General features: G+C 44.0%; 1 protein-coding gene across 2 annotated transcripts; it reads right to left on the reverse strand.

The window, feature by feature from the left end:
- Positions 1-7,517: 7,517 nt before the first annotated feature.
- csrp3 (cysteine and glycine-rich protein 3 (cardiac LIM protein)) lies at positions 7,518-24,872 on the reverse strand. Of its 2 annotated transcripts, none has more exons than XM_052029266.1 (7): positions 24,761-24,872; positions 21,775-21,938; positions 19,068-19,086; positions 18,651-18,655; positions 14,503-14,595; positions 9,957-10,050; positions 7,518-7,594 (listed from the first exon to the last, which is right to left on the reverse strand). In XM_052029266.1, the coding sequence occupies exons 1-7, from the start codon at positions 24,870-24,872 to the stop codon at positions 7,518-7,520; spliced, it is 564 nt and encodes a 187-aa protein (XP_051885226.1). The 2 variants fall into 2 exon arrangements, with proteins under 2 accessions (XP_051885226.1, XP_051885225.1); XM_052029265.1 differs by having other exon boundaries at positions 14,485-14,595.
- Positions 24,873-26,819: the final 1,947 nt, after the last annotated feature.

Genomic DNA, 26,819 nt, shown 5'->3' on the forward strand with positions numbered 1-26,819 from the left:
TCTTGCTTCAAGAGTTTTATTGGCCATGACCATTATCTACACTCCTGGGACAACGTTTAGGCGGCCTTCATGTCTTTGACTTCATGCTCCACCTGGGCTAATTAAGAGATACAGTTCTCTCCATCAGCCAGTTGGGTATTGCACAGACCACTGAAAGATAGTTGTTTTCCATTTCAGTAACTGCATAATTAGTGATGGATCATTATCGGTCCCCGTTACCCCCACCTGATTGTTGGTGCACTGTGTCATTGACAATTGTCGGGGTGCAGTGAGGGCCACTTGTTTTGCTTCGGGTGCTACTATCTTGTAGTTACGAGAAGCATCTCATTGTCAAAGAGTCTTTTATCTCATCTGCTCAGCTGAGAGATGTGGATCCTGATCTGGGATCCCTTGGTGGTCATTTCCTATTCTGGGCTCTTGCACATGACCTTCTGGTTCTCTTTGCTGCTCTTACTCTGGAACGTGCTACTAGCCTCAGTCGACAAGGTTGTACATTGTGCTTCATGCTACGATGAAGTCTCCGCTCTCTGATGCTGCAAACTGCAGGACAACCCAGACTGATGTAGCCAATGGAATCTCATTTTGAAATAAGGATTGGTGTTTTCCATAAAGATTCTGTACTTGTGTGTCTCTTGTTATTATTGGCACTCAGCTATGGTAGGAGTTGAAATTGTGTGAGAGGCAGGAAGATAGAAAGCAGCCCTTGTTTATGGATTCAGTCCTGTGGGCAGTGGTGGGCACTGAAAATGTCCGACAGTCTGGTATCACCATTGATGATGGTGTTACATGTGTTGCCAGTTAATGTGGCATGGACGAATTCTGCACCACCTGCACATTGAGGAATTGGAAATACTTCCTGTGAAAAGGGCTGGGTCATTACTCGGATCCCTTATGGGCATGTGAGCGCAACTAATGTCGGCCTTCATGGGAACCAGCCATGCTATCAAATTCCACTGCCTGAGATGCCATCAGTCATCACTGAAGTCAAAGTAAATGAAGTAATCTCTGTGAAGTCAGTGCCTGGATGGCCCCTCTGATGCAACAGTGAGTAGGGAATTAGAAGACCTGGTAAAGGTGTTGAAAGTCAAATGTGACCTTGATATTGATGGAGAGAGCAGTCCGTGAGATCGTAAATGAAGACCAATAGCCGTATTTTGCATACCTCAGTGATGACAGCCTTAGAAAACCTGAGTGCGCAAGTACATTATCAGAGAGAGATGGTAGGATGCAGTGTCTCTGAAGGCCTTTTACTGAAGGGCAGGTCATACTCTCCTGCCTAGAGGACCCTGACTCATCCAAAGTGGCCTGTCATGGCCATACAACTCCTTAAGTAATGGATTGCTACCAGCACTGGCACCACTGAGGTATCCGCTGAATGAACATCTGAGCAGCTAAATTCAGGAGGAAACACTCCCTGTTGACTTAAGCATGTTTTGTCAATTATAGGAGCATCAGTGACCTTAAGTGATGCCCATTCAGAATTCTCAATGCCAGCAGATTCTCCTTTTAAATAGCACAGTGCTCGTAGTTTTACTTAGACCGTTCCATGCCACATTTAGGTTGCAGCTTTAAGTTGCAATTTTCCTTGTAAGGGTGGAAATGGGTGTTGAGTAAACAGTGAGATTAGCCAGTGGGTATCTGATGCCAGAGAAAGGTCACGCATGCTGGCATGGATCGCCCACAGAAGCGTTCAGTCCTGTTTTTTGATTGACGCAATTTCATCTGAAAATAATTGTCCAATCTGACCCAAGTAAAATCGATCTTTTGCTTGATTAATGCCAAACAAAATGGGGGCTTTTTGATCCAATTTCTAGGTTGCCCTCCCTTATTTCAAGGCTCACAAATGAGGGATGGTCATCAACAAGGAGGAAAGTTGGAAAGAAAATTGTTTTTTTATTAAGACTGTTATTGCAGGTAGAATTATTTCTTCAAAAAAAAAGTGCTCATTCTGTTGGTAATTAATATCAAGTGCAACGTAACATTTTGTCAATGGAGGTGATCGTGATGCACAAAGAGGGGTGAAGTTACAGTTCTGAATACTGTAATTATATTTGTTTGGATCGTGCCTTCTGCCTGCAGTACTGTAATTAAAGAGCAAGAAGAGTTCAGATTCACAACACTGCAATTCCTGCAGTCAGTCAACGTTGATACAGTTTCTATCTCTGGAACACAGATTGTAAGAAAGAGTTCCAGGAGTTCACGCCACTGGAGATTGTTGCCATGGTACTGCACTGACCTGGCCAAGTTGAAGCATGTGTGTGAAAGTCATACTAAAACATAAGTTATCATCGCATCCAAGTGTCAAGTGCTTGCAGTTAACAAGTGAGAGCGATGCTCAGTCCCGGTGAAGAGATTGGAAGCAAGACCAACAAGGAATTAGGAGTAAAACATACAATCTAAATTCAAATCTTATGTTACTGGTGCCTGTGTTGCAATGTATTCTGTTCGATTATCAATAATCTGGTGTTCGATTCTTCAGAAATCCCAATGGTTTAGCATCTGGCTCACCAGGTTCTGCTTCTCATATTCCCATTAAACTCAACAGGGCCATCTCCCATGTACCCTTTAAACTCACTGGGCTCCTGTTTCCTGAACTCCTTTGAAATAAACCGGGGTCCATTTTCCTGTGATTTCCCCTCAACTCAACAGGAACCGGTGTCCAACACTCCATTTAACCTCACTGGATTCACTGGAAAATTTATTATACTACTGCGTAACATTTTTTAAAAAAATGTTTGGGGTGAAAGGAGTAACATACAATAATCCAGAAAATCTGCCGGTCTGCATCCACCAAGGGTGCCGGATTATCGGGATCTTATTACTTATTTTAAAATAACACACTTTACTTTGGAGAAGACTTGTTGAGAACTGAATCAAAACCTGAAGCAGCTGGAGGAAAATTTTGAGGGATAGACTGTATGGAGAAGGGTATTTAGTACATCACACCTCGGTATAAAAGCATTTGACAGCAACTCATGTGAGGATAACTAACAGAAACACAAGAGAGATTTAGAGTGAAAAGCACAAGGTAGTAGAGCATCATTTTATTGAAGTCAGTAGTATCTCCAGCAGATTGGTAACGTTTAATTGTAGATGGAAACAATGGGTTGTTTGTTTTCTCGCCACTGTGTGAATGATATCAGTGTCTTGGTATTACTGAGAGCCTGATGTTAATATAGTGAGGGCTTCATAAATAATCCACTGAAAATCGATCACTGAATACTGTCAGAAAGAATCATTGTGGTCCAAAATATTCTCCTGTGGTTAATTTTAAAAGATGTCAAACAATTGTTGAATACAAACAAAACTCAACTTTAATTGATGATCCTGACCACAAAGGTCTTTCGTTATCCTTTTTACCAATGAGCAGGTGAATATTTTATGTGAGGAGCTCAGATAGAGATTGCAGAAAGCCTTACTGCTAGATAACAGCACGGAAAGTCAACGTGCCTTAGTTTTAGAGATGCCAGATACTTGAATTCGCCTCGTGCAGTGGCCTGAATGTCTGAATCTTTCTGTTCTAATGCTGGCCATTCCACATGAGCTTGAGGTCCTGTGCAGTTGCAATTTGCATCTCCATTCACACACACACAATACATAAGAGCAGTAGTAAGCCATAGGGACCTGCTTCACCATTCAATAGGATCTTTGGCCCAACTTGTTCATCCCAACCAAGATGCCCATCTAAATTGGTCCTATTTACCTGCATTTGGTCCATATCCCTCTAAACCTTTCCTAGTGGTGATGGTGGTAATGGCTGCAGTTGCTTGTCCTGCCACTCCGTGAAGGATTCCTCCTGGTGAATCCTGGAAGTTCCTGCTGGAAGGATCGCTGAGACTGTGAGTTCAGTGACAAGGTAAAGGTACTGACGACAAAAACCCACACCTTAGTCTGTGCACAGTGACTTCAGGGCAAATTGCTCTATGGACTCCACAAAAGAGTATCTTGTACTGGATTGCAAGAAGCATCCAATTTTCTTACAAACGCAGGGTGTCCTGTCTAATACAGAACTGTCGGCAATCATCTCGGTCCTCCACCCCAGCTCCGCTTTCCTATCCCCAGATCACTTGATTCCCTTATTATTCAAAACTCATTGAACATACCACTGTAAATGATGAAAGTTAGCATTTCTTTAGGAACTTGTGTAAACATCAGGATCCTTGCAGACCTGAACCCACCACCATTCACCCTCCGCACAGGTGGATCTTGTTGGAGCCCGGAATCTAACTAGGTGGCTGAATCTGCGAACTGCACAAGTTGCCTTGATGACTGTGTGGTCACCGCCCTGTGGCATAGACAATTGCAAAATTTACAGTCTTCTGAGTGAACACAATCTTTCCTGCTAACCCTTTATCCCAAGACAGTGCCATCTAGGTTGAGATTCTCCAACCTGAAAAAGCAACCTCTCAGCATCTACTCTGGTAATGCCTTTTGGAATCTTATGTTTCAACAGGATCACACTTACTTCGTTCCCAGGGATCGAGGACAGTTTGCCTCCATTCCAGTTCTGTTAGTTCTGAGGTGGCTTGGTTAGACCAATGTTGAACCAACAGACTTTGCCACAAGTGCTTGATGGGTGGGCATTTTAGGAGGGTGGGGTGGGTGGGTGAAGTTCTTTCCCTGGTTATACTGGACTTGTGTGTGCTGCTGATAAACAGACAATGTTCTCAATGCTATTCAAAGAGCTTTGTTTCCACTTTGAGGTGCTGAGAACATAATTGTTTCTTTTGCTGCCTTGTCATGACAGAGTTTAGATTAGCATTTGTGTTTTGTGAGTCTGTTGTCAACTACATGAATGATGTAGCCTGTCCATTGGAGATGACTGAGTGTAATCGGGGCATTATAATGGAAATGTTGGCCTGGGAGCGGAGACTGATATTGATTCACATACCCTGCCAGTGAATTGGTTGTATTTTGTGAAGACGTTGTTGCTGGTATTTCTCCAGTGTTTTGAGGTGCCTGCTGTGGGTAGTCCATGTCTCAGGAGGATACAGGAGGGCTGTCCCATGAGTTTTGTGCTAAAAGTCCTGATCTCCAAGTACTCTGTTCCTCAGACTGCCAAAATCTGTGCTGGTGCATTGAAGCAAAGGTCCTGATGTTTATACAAGTTCCTGAAGAAATACTAACTTTCATCATTTACAGTGATTGTTCATACATCATCAATATCTGCTTTCATTGAGAGATGGCTCCTGAGAAATGGAAAGCATCTGACTTTGTTCAGTGTCTTGTCAAGGACCTTCATTGTCAGAGGGTGGTGTTGTACTGCAGGGCCATGATTATAGGTGTTAAGTGTTTTGTAGATACTAAATATAAAGCACATTCTCTTGCACGCTTCAGTAAAAATGTCAACGATAACTTGGAGTACAGCCTCCAATCGTGCTCATACACAAGAGTCTTCTATGTATTATAATTTGACTGAAGTTGAGTGAACTTGGTCCTGGAGCTGAGGTGATGTAAGTTGAACAGTTTCCCATTGGTCTTGTGGACTAGTCCTGCTCCAGATAGAAACTTGTTGAAAGTGAGGTACAGCATTGTAACAAGAAAAGTGTTGGGTTAATGATGGAGCTTTGCTCGTCATCGGTCACCAATGAGATTATATCTGTTGTAGAGCTGTTGGTTCAAACTACACTTTGAATGTGGTAATGAAGCAAACGTAAGATGGAGATAAATTTTAGCCAGCACCCAAATTTCAGAAGTATGTCCCACTGTCACTTTCAGTTGAGGGAGTCAAGAGCTTTTGTGAGGTCAGAAAAAATGCCTGAATAGTGACCACTCGCTTCTCTAGGAGTTGGAACGTGGTAAAGATCACATCACTTTACCTCAAGACGGACGAAATCTATACAGGTCGTTCACAGCATACGACAGGGTTCTGTTCCCGAGAACTATTCTTAATCTGAACAGTTTGCAAGTTGGAAATGCGGCTGCTCAGCAATATATTTAAATAAAAACATAGGCCAACCAATGCCAATGTGTAGTTAAACCAGAGCGTTTAACTCAACCATTCAGTTATTGCTGCGAGCCAGGTTCCCACGTAGCAGGAGATTCCCGTAGCAGCCAGCAAATCCATTCCACTGGCCTCCCAAATGCTTGCTCGTACATAAGGGCTGTACATAAGTCAGGCATTTGTAACCTGGGGAGACCTGTAGTGAGATTCAGGAATCAGCTCAACGTCTACTGGGAAGAGATGGCTGAGGGGTCACTGGCCTGGAATTTAGTGTAGGGGTCACCTCTCCCTACCAAAGGAAGCATATACTTGTGACAGAGGGAACGCAATGAAGGTTCACCGGACTGATTCCTGGGATGGGAGTTATGTCTGTGAGGAGAGATTAAGTTGGGCCTGTACTCTCTTGGAAGAATAAAGAGATGATCTCATTCAAACAGACAGGATTCTTATTGGGCCTGACAGGGTAAATGCGTTTCCACTGTCTGAGATGTCTAGAACCATGAGTCACCATCTCAAAATAAGGGGTCAGGCAGTTAGATGAGATGAAATCTCTTCACACAGAGAGTAGTGAATCTCTATTTAGGAGAGCCAAGGTGATTCACTTGCCAAGTGTACTCAAGGCAGAACTTGATAGACTTTTGGATGTTAAGAAAATCAAGAGTTAGTTCAGGGAAGTGGGGCTGAGGTAAACAGTCAACCTTGACCTTACTGAGGAGCAGGCATGAGGGGCTGAATGACCTATCCCTGCTTCTATTATGTTATTATTGAATCTTTCAAGTCACCACACATGACCTGCCTTAACATAACCCCTCTGATCCTCCCAATCAAGACCCAGTCTCCAGCCACCCCACATACTTGACCCCAACTTTTCCAATATCAACCAGAGCCCTGTACAGACCTGCAACCAACTCACAGACCCAGGCAAGTTCCTACCCTGTCCCCACTCACTGCCCCCCTCCCCACCAAACCCTTCCACAAATACGTGCATCCACTTACATCCCAGGGATCCCTTTCCTACCTTGGGTGGCTGATCATTTGTCCAAGAACCCTGTGGAGAGAATGAATCCTCAGGGAAAGTGGATGAGTTGCCGTGTCAACTAAACAGTGATTCTTTTAGATGCCAATAACACTTTATTTAAAGTTACAGAGCATTGATTAATAGGATTAAATAGGTATTTTTATAAGCTTGCAATGGTAACAGAATAAGCTTGGCAAGGCATTTTATCATACGACGCTCAATTCCATTCTGTGTCAAAATAACCTTCTAAATAGTATATCACTGAGTTACAACACTGTCTCTAAAAATAGATCTGGTTATTACTTGCCTGGTACACACTGTTTATAGCTTTCCTTCTATAATGGACTGTCTGTATTGAAATACTTAATGGCAAATGTAGCTGATGTTTGGAAGATGAAGATAGTTATGAAATATGGCCACATTACAAATGTTTGTCCAGTGTTCCAATGAACGGTATTAATTTGAGGGAGCAGCTGTATGTAATCGTTCAGGGTTGATGGGGAAACTGGGTGCATACTAAAGGATGGAAGCACATCCACCGTGCGATGAGGTTTCTTAATCTGCGCTGGGTAATGCTCCACCGGATTGTCCATGGCCAATACCTTTTGGTCCAAAGTTCCTTGCGTAACAAGCTGCAATAGTAAGAAAAATTGTAATTTTCTTTTGAATTTTTGGGGGGAAAAGAATCAAAAATGATTAAATTTGAGAGTCACAATGGGGCAGCTGCTGCTTCATAGCACCAAGCATTCAGGTTCAATCCTGACCTCAGCTGCTACCTGTGTGGAGTCTGCACGTTCTCTGTGTGACAATGCAGGTTCCCACTGAGTGCTCCAGTTTCCTCCCACATACCAAGGACATGTGCACTGGTAGTTTAATTGGCTGTTATAAATTATGCCTAGCTTGTAGATGGCTGGTAGAATCTGAATGGAGTAAATGAGAATGTTGGGAGAATTTTAAAAAAGAATTAATGTAGGATTATTGCAAATGGGCATGGAGTCTATGGGCTGAAGGGCCTGTTTCTGTGCTGTCTCTCACAATAACTCTGCCTCCAAATTAGATGAAATATGATAGTATTTTGCAATGGATATTGTATGGTTGTTTGGATTCTATTCCACTAAAACTGCAAAAAACACATTTATCATTATGTGATCTATCTACCAATATGTAACTATCTGTAACATAACACATTGGAGCCAGTCAGTGTGCTTCCCATCACTGAACTAGTTAATAACAACCCAAACGTTCTCCAGTGCTAAATACTTGATTTCAGTGTATTGTACAGTAACAATAAATTGGTGGAATAATCGTGTGGCTGATATTGTAACACAAGGATTATTGGAAAAAGGGAAGACTTAAGTTCGGCAATGCTCCCTCATCATTTCTCTTGTATCTCGGAAAGCAGCCAGAGGATAGACTGGTTGGTGGGTTGTAAAGCTGACAATAGATCCTTTATCAGGAATCTTAACATTTGGGCGATCTACTAGATTTACTGGTGTGGTGCCAGGGATGAGGGATAACCAATATAAGGTCAGATTGGAGAATGAAGGATTGCCCTCCCCAAGGGAAAGCAGCCTGAGTGGAGATTTGATAGAAGTGATTCAAATTATGAAGAGTTTAGATAAAGTGCAAACGGTTTCCCAGTGACTGAAGGGCCAAACCCGATTGGTGAAAGAAAGCAAAATTGAGAAAAAAATGCAATGGGTAGTTAGGATCTGAAACTTGCTGCCTGATAAGATGGTGGAACCAAAATCAGATACTAGAAGTGTTCAAATTCTGCCTGTAAGCAGGATGCAGCACTTGAAGGGAGAACACACAGAAGTAATTGAGTTGGTTTAACTAAGAGCTGGTACAGACTTGACAGTCGACAGTGTTACTTGTCACTGAACCAATGGGTTTCTCCTGTGTTATGTTACTGGATGTCCACTTTAGCATAGGTTGTGGGTAACACTTGTGGCTCTCCAGATATCTTGTGCAGGTGTAGAACTAACTTGCACATGTAGTGCTTTAATCACATTTCCAAGAAATTTCTGACACACATCAGCAACACGTGATTGCTTTGAAATGCAGCCACTGTATAGACATGGATAAATACAGTTGCCATCTTACACACAGCATAATCTCTCCAACACCAGCAAGATGACTGATTAATTGGGCTATTTCTGGCAGGGTTGACAAGAGGGAGAAATGCGTTCCAGAACTGCTGATGAATTCCCTGTTCTTGCTGCAAGTGAAAGTGACGGAACTTCTCACATTCACCTGAACCGAACAAAAGGACCGTCAGTCCAAATAGTTTGTCTGAAAAACACTTCTAACACGGGGGCACTCCATCAGTATGGCCCAGGACTACTAGTTGTGATTTTGAGTCATGCAACAAAGCTCCAATAATCTGGTACATCTGGGTCTTTAGTAGCGCCAGATTAGCAGATTCTCTGGACTATTGGATGTTATTTCTCTTAATACCCCAACAGACTTTTCTTAAGGTGTTCAGCAGCATTATAATAATTTTTCCAGTGAACCAGGTAAGTTTAAACGGTGGTGACACAAGAGACTGCAGATGCTGGAATCTGAAGCAACAATCTGCTGGAGGAACTCAGTGGGTCGAGTAGCATCTGTGGGGGGGAAAGGAATTGTCGACATTTCAGGTCAAAAACCTGCGTCAGGACTGGGGTGGGGGGGGGGGGGGGAAGACAGCCAGTATAAAGAGGAGAGAGGGAGTGGTGAGTGGACAGGGAGCATAGGGACTAGGTCCATGATGAATGGAAATGCCGTGTTGAGCCAGATGCCGAACCATTGGGATTTCCGAACAGTTGGATGGCAGATTATCGGAGTTTTACGGTCTGCCACCTTGATCATCAGCTCAGCAATGCAGTGTGCTCACGAAAATGAACATGCAGCAAGAAGCTCTGAGTGTCATTGGCACTGTGACATGTAACAGTCCCAATTCAATGGTCCCTCTCGATGACCAGCAGCAACAAATGCTTTGTTTGGCCTTACCCTTGCAGTAGATTTCTCCATCTTTGTCTGTCACAGTGGTGGATTCCAGGCTTTTGCCGCAGAACGCACAGCGGAAGCAGGTTTTGTGCCAGGCCTGTGGTGGATTGAAGGTTCCCAAAATTTAACCAGAATGATTGATCACACATTCAGTCAACATCAGTGATTGTTTCACCTCTACACTTGTGGTGCGGATCTTTCAAAATAACCGGAAAGCTGCTGAAAAATTGCTGCAAATACTGACCGAGCTGCTGAATGTTTCCGCCAATTTCTGCTCACCTTTCAGACCGTCAGCATCAGCCGTGCTTTTTGTTTGCTTCATGGAAACATGCAATTAAAACCTGCTGCCCACCCCCAGCTCCTTCCCATGTTAAAGTACTTCTGTTCCGCTGCTTCCATGGTGATGTCAGACATAAGTGGTTTATGCAAACCTCCTTCATACTATATTGGTAGTGTGTTGTTGCATAGACATGCTGTGGATCTCTCCAAACCCGGTGCTGGTTAATTTGCTTATACATGCAAGTCATGGGCTCTTTGCTCATTTCTTGTTAGAGTACACTGAAATAATCGCATTAAAACTTGTCATTCACCATGGTCAAGGCTGGTGCTAACGCTCCTCAAGAGACTTCTCCCACCCCATCAACAGTGGCAGACTTGTACCCTTCAGTACTGCACCCCAGTATTAAACAGTGACATTAAATAGTGTAGAAGGTTGCTGTAGGTTACAACAGGACATTGATAGGAAGCAGAGCTGGGCTGAGAAGTGGCAGGTGGAGTTCAACCCGGAAAAGTGTGAAGTGATACACTTTAGAAGATCGAATTTGAATGTAGAGTACAAGGTTAATGGCAGGACTCTTAGGAGTGTGGAGGAACAGAGGTATCTTGGGGTCTATGTCTATAGATCCCTCAAGGTTGCCATGCAGGTCAATAGGGTTGTTAAGAAGGTGTATGGAGTGTTGGCCTTCATTATTTGGGGTATTGAGTTCAAGAGCCGCGAGGTGATGTTGCAGCTCTATAGAACTCTGGTGAGACCACACTTAGAGTATTGTGTTCAGTTCCGGTCGCCTCATTATAGGAAGGATGTGGAAGCTTTTGAGAGGGTGCAGAGGAGATTTACCAGGATGTTGCCTGGATTGGAGGGCATGTCTTATGAGGATAGGCTGAGCGAGCTAGGGCTTTTCTCTTTGGAGGGAAGGAGGATGAGAGGTGACTTGATAGAGGTGTACAAGATGATAAGAGGTATAGATCGAGTGGACAGTCAGAGACTTTTTCCCCAGAGCGAAAAGGCTAACAGGAGGGGACATAATTTTAAGGTGATTGGAGGAAGGAATGGGGGGATGTCAGAGATAAGTTTGTTTTTACACAGAGAGTGATGGATACGTGGATCACACTGCCAGCAGAGGTTGTGGGGGCAGATACATTAGGGACATTTAAGACACTCTTAGAGAGACACATGAATGATAGAGAAATGGGGGGCTATGTGGGAGGGAAGGGTGAGATAGATCTTAGAGCAGGATAAAATGTCAGCATGACATCGTGAGCCGAAGAGCCTGTTCTGTGCTGTAGTGTTCTATGACTAATCTCTACCCACCTGTACTGTACCCCAGTGTTACACAGTGACTGACCTGTACTGCACCCCAGTGTTACACAGTGACTGACCTGTACTGCACCCCAGTGTTACACAGTGACTGACCTGTACCCACCTGTACTGCACCCCAGTGTTATACAGTGACTGACCTGTACTGCACCCCAGTGTTACACAGTGACTGACCTGTACCCACCTGTACTGCACCCCAGTGTTATACAGTGACTGACCTGTACTGCACCCCAGTGTTACACAGTGACTGGCCTGTACCCACCTGTACTGCACCCCAGTGTTATACAGTGACTGACCTGTACTGCACCCCAGTGTTATACAGTGACTGACCAGTACCCACCTGTACTGCACCCCAGTGTTACACAGTGACTGACCTGTACTGCACCCCAGTGTTACACAGTGACTGACCTGTACTGCACCCCAGTGTTACACAGTGACTGACCTGTACTGCACCCCAGTGTTATACAGTGACTGACCAGTACCCACCTGTACTGCACCCCAGTGTTATACAGTGACTGACCAGTACCCACCTGTACTGCACCCCAGTGTTACACAGTGACTGACCTGTACCCACCTGTACTGCACCCCAGTGTTATACAGTGACTGACCTGTACCCACCAGTATGGTGCCTGTTTTACAATGACTGGCCCATCCAAAACAGTGCAGTACATCCAGTCTGAAGATGGATGTAGATCTGGATCTGTGCTTGGGCCCAGAAGATCCAGTCAGGCACAACATGGTCCTAACTATCGGGTGGGCTGACAGCAAGGAGTTGAACACCATCTTGAATCTTCATCCATCCTCCTGGTCTCTACATGCTTCCCCCAAATGTGTTGGGGCCATTCCCTTCAAGGAATTGTGCTGGGGATTCCTGGGATTGTAGGCAATTCTGTGACAGGGCAAGTACTGTGGGGAGTGACCAGAAGGGACAGAAACGGGGCCGTGAGGATGGTGAGTTGTGCACCACAGGACTAGAGATAGGGATCTAGGAGGCGTGGAAGAACATGGAAAGAAGGTCAAGAATTTTAAAAGGGACATTGCCCATGACAAGGGAGCAAGTACAGAGCCAACGAATGAATGTGATGTGGTCCAGGTTAGGGAGTAGGTAGCCTAGTTTAGCATGAACTCATTTCTGTCAGGCAGAGGATTAAAACAGTTTACAAAACATCAATATACACTGATCTAGCAGACATATCAGCTGCTGTAAATGTAGATGCAAAGACAGAATCCAATTGAAGTGATGTGTCCTGTTGTCCTTGCCACTGGCAGGCACACCAGAACAATAGTACCTCCATGGCTTTTGGGAATTCAATTTGCTGCTAATCTTGTTGGAGTTGCATAGCAATTTAATTTACAGGCTGTGTGAAATTCACAGTGAATGAAACTTAATTAAAGTGCAAGATTCCAGTGAGAAGGCAGAATTTACCTTTCTTTATATTGCACTCAATAAATGCTGATTTTATAGACATTTGGATGATAAATTACAGTGGCACACAATTAATTTCTCATCTCTCTCAGCATAACTGACTGTTCACTTTATGAGGAATGAAACAAGGTTAATTTAGCTCTTAAAAGATGAAGCTGTACACCTCAAATAAAACACACCTTTATCATGCAGCCTAATATCTTAGGTACATATAACCACGTGTTTACCTGCAGTCCCATATGTGGTAATAACACCACCTGTATTTCCCTCCAAGTCATACACTACCCTACTGATAAATGTACAGCCATTTCTCCACCACCACTTAGTCTGAATCCTGCAACACCACAACTGGACTGTGGAAGTATCTTCACCACAAGGACAGCAGCCATTCAAGAAGGTGGTTCATCACCAACTTCGAGGACCGGCTGTTAATTGCCTTGGCACTGACACCCACATCCTGAGAGTAATGGAGACATAAAACAGTTGTGATGGCCAAATGAAAGTCAAGAACAGCAGATTATGGGTGTCTGAAATTAAAAACAGAAAATACTGGAAACACTCAGCAAGTCAGACAGCATCTGTGGAAACAGAAGCAGAGTTAGCAACTTCAAAAGATGGAGTTATTAAGCTATAATCTTCTTTAAAGACCTGTGGACAGAGATTCAATCATGATGTTCAAAAAGGATATCTCATTGGAGATGGAAGACTGCAGGGGCTATAAATTGGGTTGCTCTTACAAATTGCCAGTACAAACTTAGAGGGCTGAATAGTCTACTTTCATTCTAGGGGTCCATATCCACAGATCCCTGAAAGTTGCCTCACAGGTGGATAGGGTTGTTAAGAAAGCTTATGGGATGTTAGCTTTTATAAGTCGAGGGATTGAGTTTAAGAGCCGCGAGGTAATGATGCAGCTCAATAAAACTCTGGTTAGACCACACTTGAAGTACTGCGTCCACTTCTGGTCGCCTCATTATAGGAAGGATGTGGAAGCGTTGGAAAGGGTGCAGAGGAGATTTAACAGGATGCTGCCTGGTTTAGAGAGCATGCATTATGAGGAGAGACTAAGGGAGCTAGGGCTTTACTCTTTGGAGAGAAGGAGGATGAGAGGTGTACAAAATATTAAGAGGAATAGATAGAGCAGACAGCCAGCACCTCTTTCCCAGGGCACCAATGCTCAATACAAGAGGGCATGGCTTTAAAGTAATGGGTGGGAAATTCAAGGGAGATATCAGAGGAAGGTTTTTTACCCAGAGAGTGGTTGGGGCATGGAATGCGCTGCCTGGGGTGGTGGTGGAGGCAGGTACATTGGTCAAATTCAAGAGATTGCTAGATAAGCATATGGAGGAATTTAGAATAGAGGGATATGTGGGAGGAAGGGGTTAGATAGTCTTAGGCGAGGTTTAAAGTTTGGCACAACATTGTGGGCCGAAGGGCCTGTATTGAGCTGTACTGAGAACAATGGTATGGTTTTAAGTAGAATAGCACAGAAATAATAATATTTCTCATACCTTCCCTCCGCCAATCACCTTCTCAGCAGCGTACACCGAATTACCACATCGTGGACACTTGTCAGCACCACCAAACTTCTGGGCAAATTTGGAGGAGCTGGGGTTTGGAGACTGATGAGGTTTGACCCTTGGGAAGAGGAAATAAGGAGAGGGTAAACACACTGGGTAAAAGTTTGTCAAAGTATATAGCAAGTGCGATGGGCATAACAAATTGGAGATATTAAACTGGAGGCAGTGGAAAGAGTTTCACAACTTGAGTGTATAAAAGATATCTTCCAATATCCAACTCAATATTTACACATGGAATTTTTGAATAGAAGAAATGTCTTTCATAAATCATTTAAAAATTGCCCTGGATTCTCTGCAAAATACATCCATTTCCCATAAATTTAACTTTAAAATGCTAACACGTTTATTCATGAGTATAGACTTCCCCTCTCAGCTGAAAAGCTAAAATCATCTTGGTCTGTCTATGCTTTTCAATTTGTGGTGATAGAGAGTGCTTCAAATTTGCCTTTGTATTACTTGGTTAGAGAGCAAATTCTCTATACGTTGTTGTATAGAGAATCCATTCTCTGTACAACAATGGATTCAGGGTTGGATTTCATTATGTAATCAACGAAGGTAAATAACCAATCAGTTCTCACAGTCTGTATTCACTGCAAGATGTAACTATTGCATAGATGGGGTATGGGAACAGGGTCAGTAAACACACCCACATTTTCAGGGAAAATTTGTGCAGCTGTACACTTACTTTGTCTAAAAGCATCTTGAAATATACCTTGGTAAAGGCTCCATCACCAGAATAAGACCTCACAGTTGCTCAGATTGCAGTTCTTGTATGAGCCTTGATAGTGAGCACAGTACCTTTACTTACACACACAGAACAGAGATGGAGGTCTTGTTGACAGTGACTACGAGGTGGACTGCTGGCTGATTTTGCCTGTCAAGGCACTCTAGAACATTTGATTCAGCTGTGATGCACCACTGTTGTGGAGCTGTTTAGTTGAAATGTGTCTTCTGACCCACGAACCAGGAAATTAATTGGGTCAAGTGCTGGTGAGTGGCCAATGCTTCCTTTTTCTTGCCAACTTTCTTTCATCCTTCCCACAAAGAGGTTTATGGGATATGGTTCATGTAGCTTGTGTGGTCTACAGTAACCCAATGGAGTGACATATATGTCAGAAGAGTTTAAATCCCACTCTTGCACACTGTCAGTGCAGCAGAGTGACCAGAAATACTCAGTACAGGAAATCTCGACTTGAAAGTTGCCTCACAGGTGGATAGGGTAGTTGAGAAAGCTTATGGGATGTTAGCTTTCATAAGTCGTGGGATCGAGTTTAAGAGACGCGAGGTAATGACGCAGCTCTACAGAACTCTGGTTAGGCCACATTTAGAGTACTGTGTCCAGTTCTGGTTGCCTCATTATAGGAAGGATGTGGAAGCGCTGGATAGGGTGCAGAGGAGATTTACCAGGATGCTGCCTGGATTGGAGAGTATGGATTATGAGGAGAGACTAAGGGAGCTGGGGCTCTACTTGTTGGAGAGAAGGAGGATGAGAGGAGACGTGATAGAGGTATACAAAATATTAAAAAGAATAGATAGAGTGGACAGCCAGCACCTCTTTCCCAGGGCACCAATGCTCAATACAAGAGGGCATCGCTTTAAGGTAATGGGTGGGAAGTTCAAGGGAGATATCAGAGGGAGGTTTTTAACCAAGAGAGTGGTTTGTGCATGGAATGCACTGCCTGGGGTGGTGGTGGAGGCTGATACGTTGGTCAAGTTCAAGAGATTGTTAGATAAGCACTTAAAGGAATTTAAAATATATATGTGGGAGGAAGAGGTTAGATAGTCTTGGGCGAGGTTTAAAGGTCGGCACAACATGGTGGGCCGAAGGGCCTGTATTGTGCTGTATTATTCTATGGTTCTACGGAAACGTTGACTGTTTATTTCCCTCCATAGATGCTGCCTGGCCCGCTGAGTTCCTCCAGCATTTTGTGTGTGTTCCTCCAGCATTTTGTGTGTGTTGCTCCAGATTCCAGCATCTGCAGAATCTCTTGTGTCTCAGGAAGAGGGTAGAGATGGAATAATTAAATAGGATGGGTTTCCCTTTTTTCATTGCTCCTCTCAACCCATGCCCTCAAGCAGTGATGCTAACTCACTGGATAGATGTTGCCTGACCTGTTGAATGTTTCAGTAAATGAATATGCTGCTTTTTTTTATATAAAAAGGAAAAGCACTGCAACTTAGCGACACGACTAAAGGAGTGAATGCCAACAGCACGACACATGGACAAGTGAAGTACAATTTGTTTCATTCTGCACTGCAGTCACTGTGTGCTGGAACAATCCTGTCTACAGATATTTATTTGAACATTGATCTGCATCCGCGTCTACAGTTGTAGAGTCGAAGAGTTGCAGAGCCCAGAGACAGGACCTTCAGTTCACCAGGGAGACACAAGAGACTGCAGGTGCTGGTATCTGGAGCAACAAGCAATCTGCTGGAGGAACTCAGTCAGTCAAATAGCATCTGCGGGGGCAATGGGTGTTTTGCATTGAGACCTTTCATCTGGACTGGGAGATGAAGATCAAATGAAGAACTCAACCCAAAACATCGACTGTCCATTTCCTTCCTCAGATGCTGCCTGACCAGCTGAGTTTGTCGCCATTTTGTTTATTCTTCAGTCCACCATGTTCACACCGACCATTGCATCCATTTATACTGATCCTATTTACTCACATCAGGTCCATAGCCTTCCATGCCTTGGCAATTCAAATACTTCTCAGATGCTTCTTAAATATTATGCGAGTATTTGCCTCCACTGCAGCTCCTCCAACACAGGGCAGCACAGTGGTGCAGCTAATAGAGCCACTGCCTCAAGTCACAGAGACCCAAGTTCAATCCGGACCTTAGGTGCTGCCTGTGTGAAATTTGCATGTTCTCTTGGAGGCCATCCCCCACATGTCAAAGGTGCACAGGTTGGTAGGTTATTTGATCACTGTAAATCACCCCTATTTGCTCTTCTGCTGCAGGGAAAACAAACGCAGTCTCTCCTCATAACTGGAATGCTCCAATCCAGTCAACATCCTGTGAATCTCCATAAGACATAGGAGCAGAATTAGGCCACTCGGCCCTTCGGGTCTGCTCCGCAATTCAATCATGGCTGATTTATTATTCCCTCTCAACCCCATTCTCCTGTATTCTCCCCGTAACCTTTGATGCCCTTACTAATCAAGAACCTATCAACTTCCACTTTAAATGTACCCAATGACTTAACCTCCACAGCTGTCTGTGACAATGAATTCCACAGACTCACCACCCTCTGGCTAAAGAAATTCCTCCTCATCTCTGTTCTAAAGGGACGTCCTTTTATTCTGAGGCTGTGCCCTCTGATCCTAGACTCTCCCACTACCGGAAACGTCCTCTCCACATCCAGGCCTTTCAATATTCGGTAGGTTTCAATGAGATCCCCCCTTCATCTTTCTAAACTCCATCGAGTACAGGCCCAGAACCATTAAGCACTCCTCATACCCTTTCATTCCCGGGATCATTCTTGTAAACCTCCTCCGGACCCTCTCCAATGCCAGCACATCCTTCCTTAGATATGGGACACAAAATTGCTCACAATACTTCAAATGTGGTCTGACCAATGCCTTTTAAAGCCTCAGCATTACATCCTTGCTTTTATATTCTCGTCTTCTTGAAATGAATGCTAACATTGCATTTTCCTTCCTTACTACCGACTGCAAGTTAATCTTAAGGGAATCCTTTTACTTGATCCATACTCTTCCAATCTGTTGAACTCACCCCCCTACTATTTAGTTTGAAGCTCTATCTACAGCCCTAGTTATGTGATTCACCAGGACCCTGGTCCTAACATGGTTCAGGTGGAGCCCATCCTACTGGAACAGCTCCCTCCTTCCCCAATACTGATGCCAATGTCCCATGAATTCAAACCCACTTCTCCCACACCAATCTCTGAGCCACATATTTAACTCTCTGATCTTATTTACCCTGTGCCGATTTTCACGTGGCTTAGGTCACAATCCAGAGATTGTTACCTTTTAGGTTCTTTTTAATTTAGTTCCTCACTGCTCAAATCCCCTCAGCAGAACCTCTTTCCTTGTTCTACCTACGTCGTTGGTACCCACATGGACCACGACAACTGGATCTTTCCCTTCCCAGTCCAAATTCCTCTGCAGGGTAGATGAGATGTCCTGAACCCAGGCACCAGGCAGGAAACACAGCCTTTGGGTCTCTTGATCCTTGCGACAGAGAATTGTGTCTATTCCTCTGACTGTACTGTCCCCAATCACAACTACATTTCTCTTCCCTGCCCCCTCTTGAATGGCTCCCTGAACCACAGTGCCACAGTTCAGTTGCTCATCCTTCCTACAGCCCCCACCCTCATCTGCACAGCGAGCAAAAATCTCAGACTTGGACAAGCTCAAGGGCTGAGGCTCCTCCAGCACTACCTCTTGGATCCCCCTACCTGCCTCACTCACAGTCACACCCTCTTATCCCTGAACACAGAGTGAATTTGAAGTAGTTAATCTAATGGGTGTGACTGCCTCCTGAAACACAGTGTCCAGGTAACTCTCCCTCTCCCTCTCCCTGATGTATCACAGTGTTTGAAGCTCAGATTCCAGGTCATCAAATTTGAGACCGAGCTCCTTGAGCAACCAACACTTGCTGCAGATGTGGACACCAGGAACCACCAGCTCCCATTTCATCACAGAATCTCCTCTGCACCTTCCCCAGGGCAATCACATCCTTCCTCTAGTCTGCACACAACACTCCAGGTGTGGCCTAACCAACACTTTATAATGTTGTAACACAGCGTCCCAGCTCTTATATTTTATGCCACAGCGGACGAAGGCAGGCATCCCAAATGCCTTCCTCACGAGCCTCTCCACCTGTGTTGACCCTTTCAGGGACCTATGGACTTGTAAGGAATATACCAGCACAGTCTGGGGTCTGAACACTTGATTACAATAGAGAATTGTAAATTAGATTGGATGAATAATGAGAAAAATCCTCCACGATCAAAACAATTGTAAGATAGTTACAATAAATGTAACTTAAATTTCAATGCAATGATCTGTGCCTATAACTGAAGGATTTTCAATGCTGAATTGTGTTGAACTGCTCAAAAATCCCCAGATTCTTCGATGCAAGTAGTTCCAGCAATGTTGATTGTACAAGGGACGGCTTACAAAGAAGCAAAAATTAGTGGGAAAACAGAAGACTGGGAAACTTTTAAAAACCTGCAGAGAGAAACTAAGAAGGTCATTAGGAAAGAAAGGATGAATTATGAAAGGAAGTTGGCGGATAACATTCGAAAAGATACTAAGAGTTTTTTAGAATGTATAAGGAGTGAAAGAGAGACACAGGTTGATATAGGACCAATTGATAACGGTGCAGGAGATATTATAATGGACGATAAAGAGATGGCAGAGGAATTGAATGAGTATTTTGCATCAGTCTTCACTGTGGAGGACATCAGCAATATACCAGTTAGTCAGGAGTCTCACGAAATGGAACTGAGTTCAGTTAAGATTACTAGAGAGAAGGTGCTAGGAAAACTAAATGGGCTAAAGACTGATAAGTCTCCCGGATCAGATGAGGTGCATCCCCGGGTTCTGAAGGAGGTGGCTTTAGAGATAGCGGAGGCATTGGTGATAATTTTCCAGGAATCGATAGATTCTGGCATGGTTCCGGAGGACTGGAGGGTCGCGAATGTAGTTCCGCTGTATAAGAAAGGAGGGAGGCAGCATAAAGGAAATTACAGACCTATTAGTCTGACGTCAGTGGTGGGAAAGTTATTGGAATCTATCCTCAAGGATGGGGTTACGGAATACCTAGAGGTGCAAGGCAAGATAGGTCCTAGCCAACATGGTTTTGTGAAGGGGAGATCCTGCCTGACCAACCTATTGGAGTTTTTTGAAGAAATCACAGGTAGGGTGGATAAGGGAGAGGCGGTAGATGTTGTGTATTTAGACTTCCAAAAGGCCTTCGACAAGGTGCCTCATAAGAGACTGATTAATAAGATGAGAGGTCATGGAATTACGGGTAGGATAACAGAATGGGTGGAGCATTGGCTGGTTGGCAGGAAGCAAAGGGTGGGAATAAAAGGATCTTGTTCTGGTTGGCTACCGGTTACTAGTGGTGTTCCTCAGGGGTCGGTGTTGGGGCCGCTCCTTTTTACCTTGTACATTAACGATTTGGATGATGGAATAAATGGTTTTGTGGCTAAGTTTGCGTATGACACCAAGATAGGTGGAGGAGTAGAGAGTATTGAGGAGACAGGAATTTTGCAGAGAGACCTAGATAGTTTAGGAGAATGGGCAAGGAAATGGCAGATGAGATTCAATGTTGAGAAATGTGCAGTTGTACACTTTGGAAACAGAAATAAATGGGCAGATTATTATCTAGAAGGAGAGAAAATCCAAAGCACGGAAGTACAAAGGGACTTGGGGGTACTCGTGCAGGATACCTTAAAGGTTAACCACCAGGTTGGATCGGTGGTAAAGAAAGCAAATGCTATGTTGGCATTCATTTCGAGGAGTATAGTGTATAAAAGTAAGGAAGTGTTGATGAGGCTCTACGGGGCACTAGTGAGGCCTCATTTGGAATACTGTGCGCAGTTTTGGGCCCCATATCTTAGAAAGGATGTGCTGATGTTGGAGAGGGTTCAGAGGAGATTTACAAGGATGATTCCCGGAATGAAAGGGCTTATGTATGATGAGCGTTTGTCAGCTCTTGGACTGTACTCACTGGAGTACAGAAGAATGAGAGGGGACTTCATAGCGACATTTAAAATGTTGAAAGGACTGGACAGAGTAGATGTGGCTAGGCTGTTTCCCTTGGTGGGTGAGTCCAGGACCAGAGGGCACAATCTTAGAATTAGAGGGTACAGTTTCAAAGCAAAGATGAGGAGAAATTTCTTTAGCCAGAGGGTGGTTAAATTGTGGAATTCCTTGCCAGGTACAGCAGTGGAGGCCAGATCATTGGGGGCGTTCAAGGAAGAGATAGATAGATATCTAAATAGTTGGGGTATCAAGGGATATGGGGATAAGGCCGGAAATTGGGATTAGAATAGTTTTTTTTTCCTTCTTCTTCCTCCCCCCCATTTCTCATTTCTCATTTTTTCCCTTTCCCTTGGAGCAGACTCGATGGGCCGAATGGCCTGCTTCTGCTCCCTTGTCTTGTGATCTTGTGATCAGCGTCGGGCACAGGAAACAATGCATCCACCCAATATTTACAAACATTTTTAAGCACTTACTCCACATGTTGGGTGGGTTGACTCTCACCAGCTTCAGAGCTGAGTGTTCCTGCCCCTTGACCATAGCCATAGCCCTTGGGGCCATACTTCTTGCCATAGCAGGACTTGCAGTAGATTTCAGCTTCATGGGCAGCCACAGTGGTGCTGTCTAGGGCTTTTCGACAGGTCACTAGAAAGGGGAGGGAGAGAAAGGAAACAACAGTTACTGCAGAAATCTGTTTTGCAAAGGGCCTGAATGAGAAATCCGGTTTGCAAACTAAAAGTTTTGCAGAAACCAATACTCACATCTGAAATAAAATGTAGAAAACAACGCGGAACCAGATCAACATTCGAACAAATGTCTTGATTCCAAACAGTGAGCAAAGGTAAAACTGCATTGTGAACGGGTGTGCAGCTGACACTTGCTGGCAGGTTGCATTGGAACTTCAGGAGTTCACCACATAGAACATAGAACAGTACAGGCCCTTGGGCCCACAATGTTGTGCCGACATTTTATCCTGCTCAAATATCTATCTAACCCTTCCCTCTCACATAGCCCCCATTTGAGACAGCAGTGAGACAGCACATTATTGATATCTTTCCTGTAGGTAGGTGACCAGAACTGCACACAATACTCCAAATTCGGCCTCACCAACATCTTGTACAACTTCAGCATAACGTCCCAACTCCTGTACTCAATGCCCTGATTTACGAAGGCCAAAGTGCCAAAAGCTCTCTTTATGTGCCTATCTACCTGTGATGCCTCTTTCAAGGAATTATGGATCTGTATTCCCAGGTCCCTCTGTTCAAACGCACACCTCAGAGCCCGCCCATTCACTGTGTAAGTCCTACCCTGGCTTGTCCTCCCATATTGATCCTCTCCTTGAACAGGAGGACTGTAGACCGAAATGCAGTTTAAACTCCCCCCTTTACTTTCAGTCAATGGCTGCAAAGCACTTTTGAACATCCTTTGAATGTGGGAAGGTGCTGCAGTAAATACAACTTCCTTCATTTTACCTTTCTCGCCTTTCCTGAAGGCAGTAACCTATTCAGAGGCACACATTTATGGGCAACCCTTTGGTGCCTGAATCAATTGATGGCCTGAATGCACAGTATACAAGAGTGCATGCAGGCAATTCTGTGATGAGGCACCCACTTTTTAATCAAAAGTCAGTCATAGCTATTAGCCCAAACTTTAGCTCCTGAGACCTTGAAACCCTTTTATTATCTTCATTTTGCACTCTCAGGACAGTTATTAAGCATGTGACCTTTCTTGTTTGTTTAGTATTTGCTCCAAGATCAGAATCACTTGAGAAAGGTTTGAATTAATCATGTGGCTATTGTGAACCATTGTTAGATCTGCTGGGGGACTCTGGTAACACAACAGAAGTTCACTTTTCATTGCTGGTGCTAAATGTGTGCAGAAGTTCAGCACCAGTACACTTTATCAGTGACCAAGTGAGTTTCCACCGGTTGCCCTGGTTTCCTCCAACATCCCAAAGGTGTGCTGCTTGGATAATTGGCCAATTATTGGTGAATTATCCCTTAGTGTATCTAAGTAGCAAAAAAAATCAAAGGGTTGTTGAGGGGCATGTGAGAGAGAATAAGTTGCTGGGCTACAGGGAAATTAAGGAGTTGGAAACAGGACTGATGAGATTGGTCTGTCGGAGGCTGACACAGAGCCAAAGGACTGAGTGGCCCCTTTCTGTAGCATAATTAGTGAGTAGAATATAATATTGGTTGCTGGTTGATAGAAAGATTGTACTTGTAGCTCCACTGGGGTCAACAAATCGAGATGTGAAATGCTGAGTACCAATGGCAACTGATACTTTCAAATCACATAGAACATAGAAAACTACAACACAGTACAGGCCCTTCGGCCCACAATGTTGTGCCGACATTTTATCCTGCTCTAAGATCTATCTAACCCTTCCCTCCCACATAGCTCTCTGTTTCTCTATCATTCGTGTGGCTATCTAAGAGTCTCTTAAATGTCCCTAATGTATCTGCCCCCACAACCTCTGCCGGCAGTGCGTTCCACGCACCCACCACTCTCTGTGTAAAAAAACTTACCCCTGACATCCCCCTTATCTCCTTAAAATTATGCCCCCTTGTGTTAGCCATTGTCGCCCTGGGAAAAAGTCTCTGAGTGTCCACTCGATCTATGCCTCTTATCATCTTGTACACCTCTATCAAGTCACCTCTCATCCTCCTTCTCTCCAAAGAGAAGAGCCCTAGCTCGCTCAACCTATCCACATAAGACATGCTCTCCAATCCAGGCAGCATCCTGGTAAATCTCCTCTGCACCTTCTCTAAAGCTTCCGCATCCTTCCTATAATGAGGCGACCGGAACTGAACACAATACTCTAAGTGTAGTCTAACCAGAGTTCTATAGAGCTGCAATGATCAAACACCAGCTTCCCCCCAACACTTTTTTGTATAAGGAGAGATCACAATTTCATGGATCTAGACTCTGATCCTAAGCCACATACTGAGTATGCGGGTTATCATTTAATGCGTCACTTTGCTCAAAGTCCACTCCCTACAAATCTGAATAACTCTACTAATTCACTAATACGGCAGATAACGAGGAAGCGTAATGGAGCAATTTATTATTGGGAATCATTAATAAGAAGAAAACAAACAGATAGACCCAGAAGTATATGCATAATCCACACAAAAAAAATCCTTATGCTAGTGAAAAATATGACTTCACTTCCAATTTTTAAGTAATGCATCAAGTCCAACCAGAACATCCTTCAATCTGAGATTCCACAGAGTGATGAAAAAGATGATGCACTAAGAAATGTAGCTATCTGGTAAAGAATTTCTAATTTTAGTGAGATGTCTTAAGTTAGTTCTGGTGTTTGATGGATCCCAATTCTCTGGAAAGCAACAAGCTGATCACATGTTGGTCAGAGCTGCTGGCAGGTATCTGCTGCTGGGCTTGGTTTTTTGTTTCAGGGTTTTATTTCGGTGTGGAGGTGGGGGAAGCTGATAAAATGTGCTTACTACAAAGAAAGCAGGTTTTGTGGAAGCTTCTGCTGTTGCATTGAATCTCCTCTGCATGGTAGACCGTCTTCTCACAGGCAGCACACTTGGCTCCACCACCCCACTGCGGCATCGCACCAGAAAATAAGGAGGCCAAGAATCTAGAGGAGAAAAAAGGAATTCAAAAATAATCACAGGAGTACTGGTACAAGTTATCCTTCAGTATCATTCGCAGGTGCAGAGAGATGCCTGAGGCACTTTCCACCAGTTCCAGGAGGGGATACTGTTCTAAAAGGTACAACAAAAAAATGGTGTGGAATCTCTGTGAGATTTGTGGAAGGGACTGATGGGATTGACCTTTAGAGCTGAAAGGCCTCTTTCTGTAGTCGAATTAGGTAAACAAAATATGTTGGCTGTCTCTGTGGCATCACTGTACAGAACCAAACGTAAAGAGCTGATATAAAGTGCCAATGGCAGCTGTTACTTTCAAATTGCATTTAGCCCAAATGAACACCATCTTGAATTAATATTTGATTTAATGACAGCATCTCATAGAAGTGTTAAAATTTGAAACTTAGTTACTCCAGGGGATGAGTGACCAAATTCTTTTACAGAGAGGTACATCTGAAAAGAGTGTCCAAAAAGGAGCGGACTGAGTTTTGGGAGTGAATCCCAAAGCTCCAGGCTTGGGCAACTGATGGTATGAGTGTCAATGGTAGAATTTATTCTAAAATCCGTCCAGAGGTTTAGAAGCAGGAGGAGATAACAGAATAAGAATGAGGGGAAAATCCATCAAACAATTCAAAAATAAAGCTAAGAATGTTAAAACTGAGGCTTTAAAACTGGACCAGGTTCTAATGCAAGCACAGAGGTGATGGCTGAACAGGACTGGGTATGAGAGAGGATTCAGACAGAAGACAAGTCTGCCAAGGTTAGAATGAGCAAGCTGGCATAATCAGGAGTAGGAGGCTACAAAGGCCTGGATGAGTGTTTCAGCAGCAGATGGGTGAAAGCAAGAGAGAGATGCAATTAGAATTCGACAGGTCCTTCAGCTTACCACACGCACACCAATGATCAAGCGCTCTACTAATCCCATTTTTCCTTACACATTCCCATCAACTACCCCCCCCCCCTCAATTCTCCTGCTTCCCACCATCACTAAGGACAATTTACAGCAGCTAATTAGCCTACCAACCAACACATCTTTGCCACATGGGAGGAAACTCACAAAGTCACAGGGAGATCATGCAAACTTCATTCAGACAGCCCAAGGTCAGGATGGAAATCAGGTCTCTGGAGCTGTGAGGCAACAGCACTAATTGCTGCACCACAGTGCCACCTCAGTTCTTGTTGATTGGTATTGCTATTGGTACTAGTTTATTATTGTCACTTGTACTGAGGTACAGTGAAAAACTTGTCTTGCATACTGATAGTACAGGTCAATTCATTACACAGTGCAGTTACATTGAGTTAGTACAGAGTGCATTGAGGTAGTGCAGGTAAAAACAATAACAGTACAGAGTAAAGTGTCCCAGCTACAGGGAAGTGCAGTGCAGGTAGACAATAAGGTGCAAGGTCACAACAAGGTAGATCGTGAGGTCATAGTCCATCTCATCGTATAAGTGAACCGTTCAATAGTCTTATCATAGTGGGGTAGAAGCTGTCCTTGAGCCTGGTGGTACGTGCCCTCAGGCTCCTGTATCTTCTACTCGATGGAAGATGTAGCAAAAGCTCCTCTTGGTATCAAATACAGCATCGAGCAACATCGCACTTATGGAGACACAAGAGACTGCAGATGCTGAAAATCTGGAGCAACACACAAAGGCGCTGGAGGAACTCAGCAGGTCAGGCAGCATCTGTGGAGGGAAATGGACAGTCGACGTTTTGGGAGCCTGAAGACCTACACTCATTGTCTCAGGAACAGCTTCTTCCCCTCCGCCATCAGATTTTTGAACGGTCCGTGAACCCATGGACTGTTCAGACACGGCCTCATTATTCCCCTTTTGCACTATTTATTTATTTTTGTAACTTATAGTAATTCTTATGTCTTTATGTCTTGCACTGTACTGCTGCCGCTGCA

This window comes from Pristis pectinata, chromosome 14 (genome assembly GCF_009764475.1).
Source record: "Pristis pectinata isolate sPriPec2 chromosome 14, sPriPec2.1.pri, whole genome shotgun sequence".
Lineage (NCBI taxonomy): Eukaryota > Metazoa > Chordata > Chondrichthyes > Rhinopristiformes > Pristidae > Pristis > Pristis pectinata.

Coding starts and splice junctions, on each gene's coding strand:
- csrp3 (XM_052029265.1), bottom strand. CDS start 24,872: ATGCCGCAGTGGGGTGGTGGAGCCAAGTGTGCTGCCTGTGAGAAGACG. Junction 21,939..24,760: donor CAAAACCTGCTTTCTTTGTA/GTAAGCACATTT, acceptor TCCCCTTTCTAG/TGACCTGTCGAAAAGCCCTA. Junction 7,595..9,956: donor TGGAGAAATCTACTGCAAGG/GTAAGGCCAAAC, acceptor TTACTATTGCAG/CTTGTTACGCAAGGAACTTT.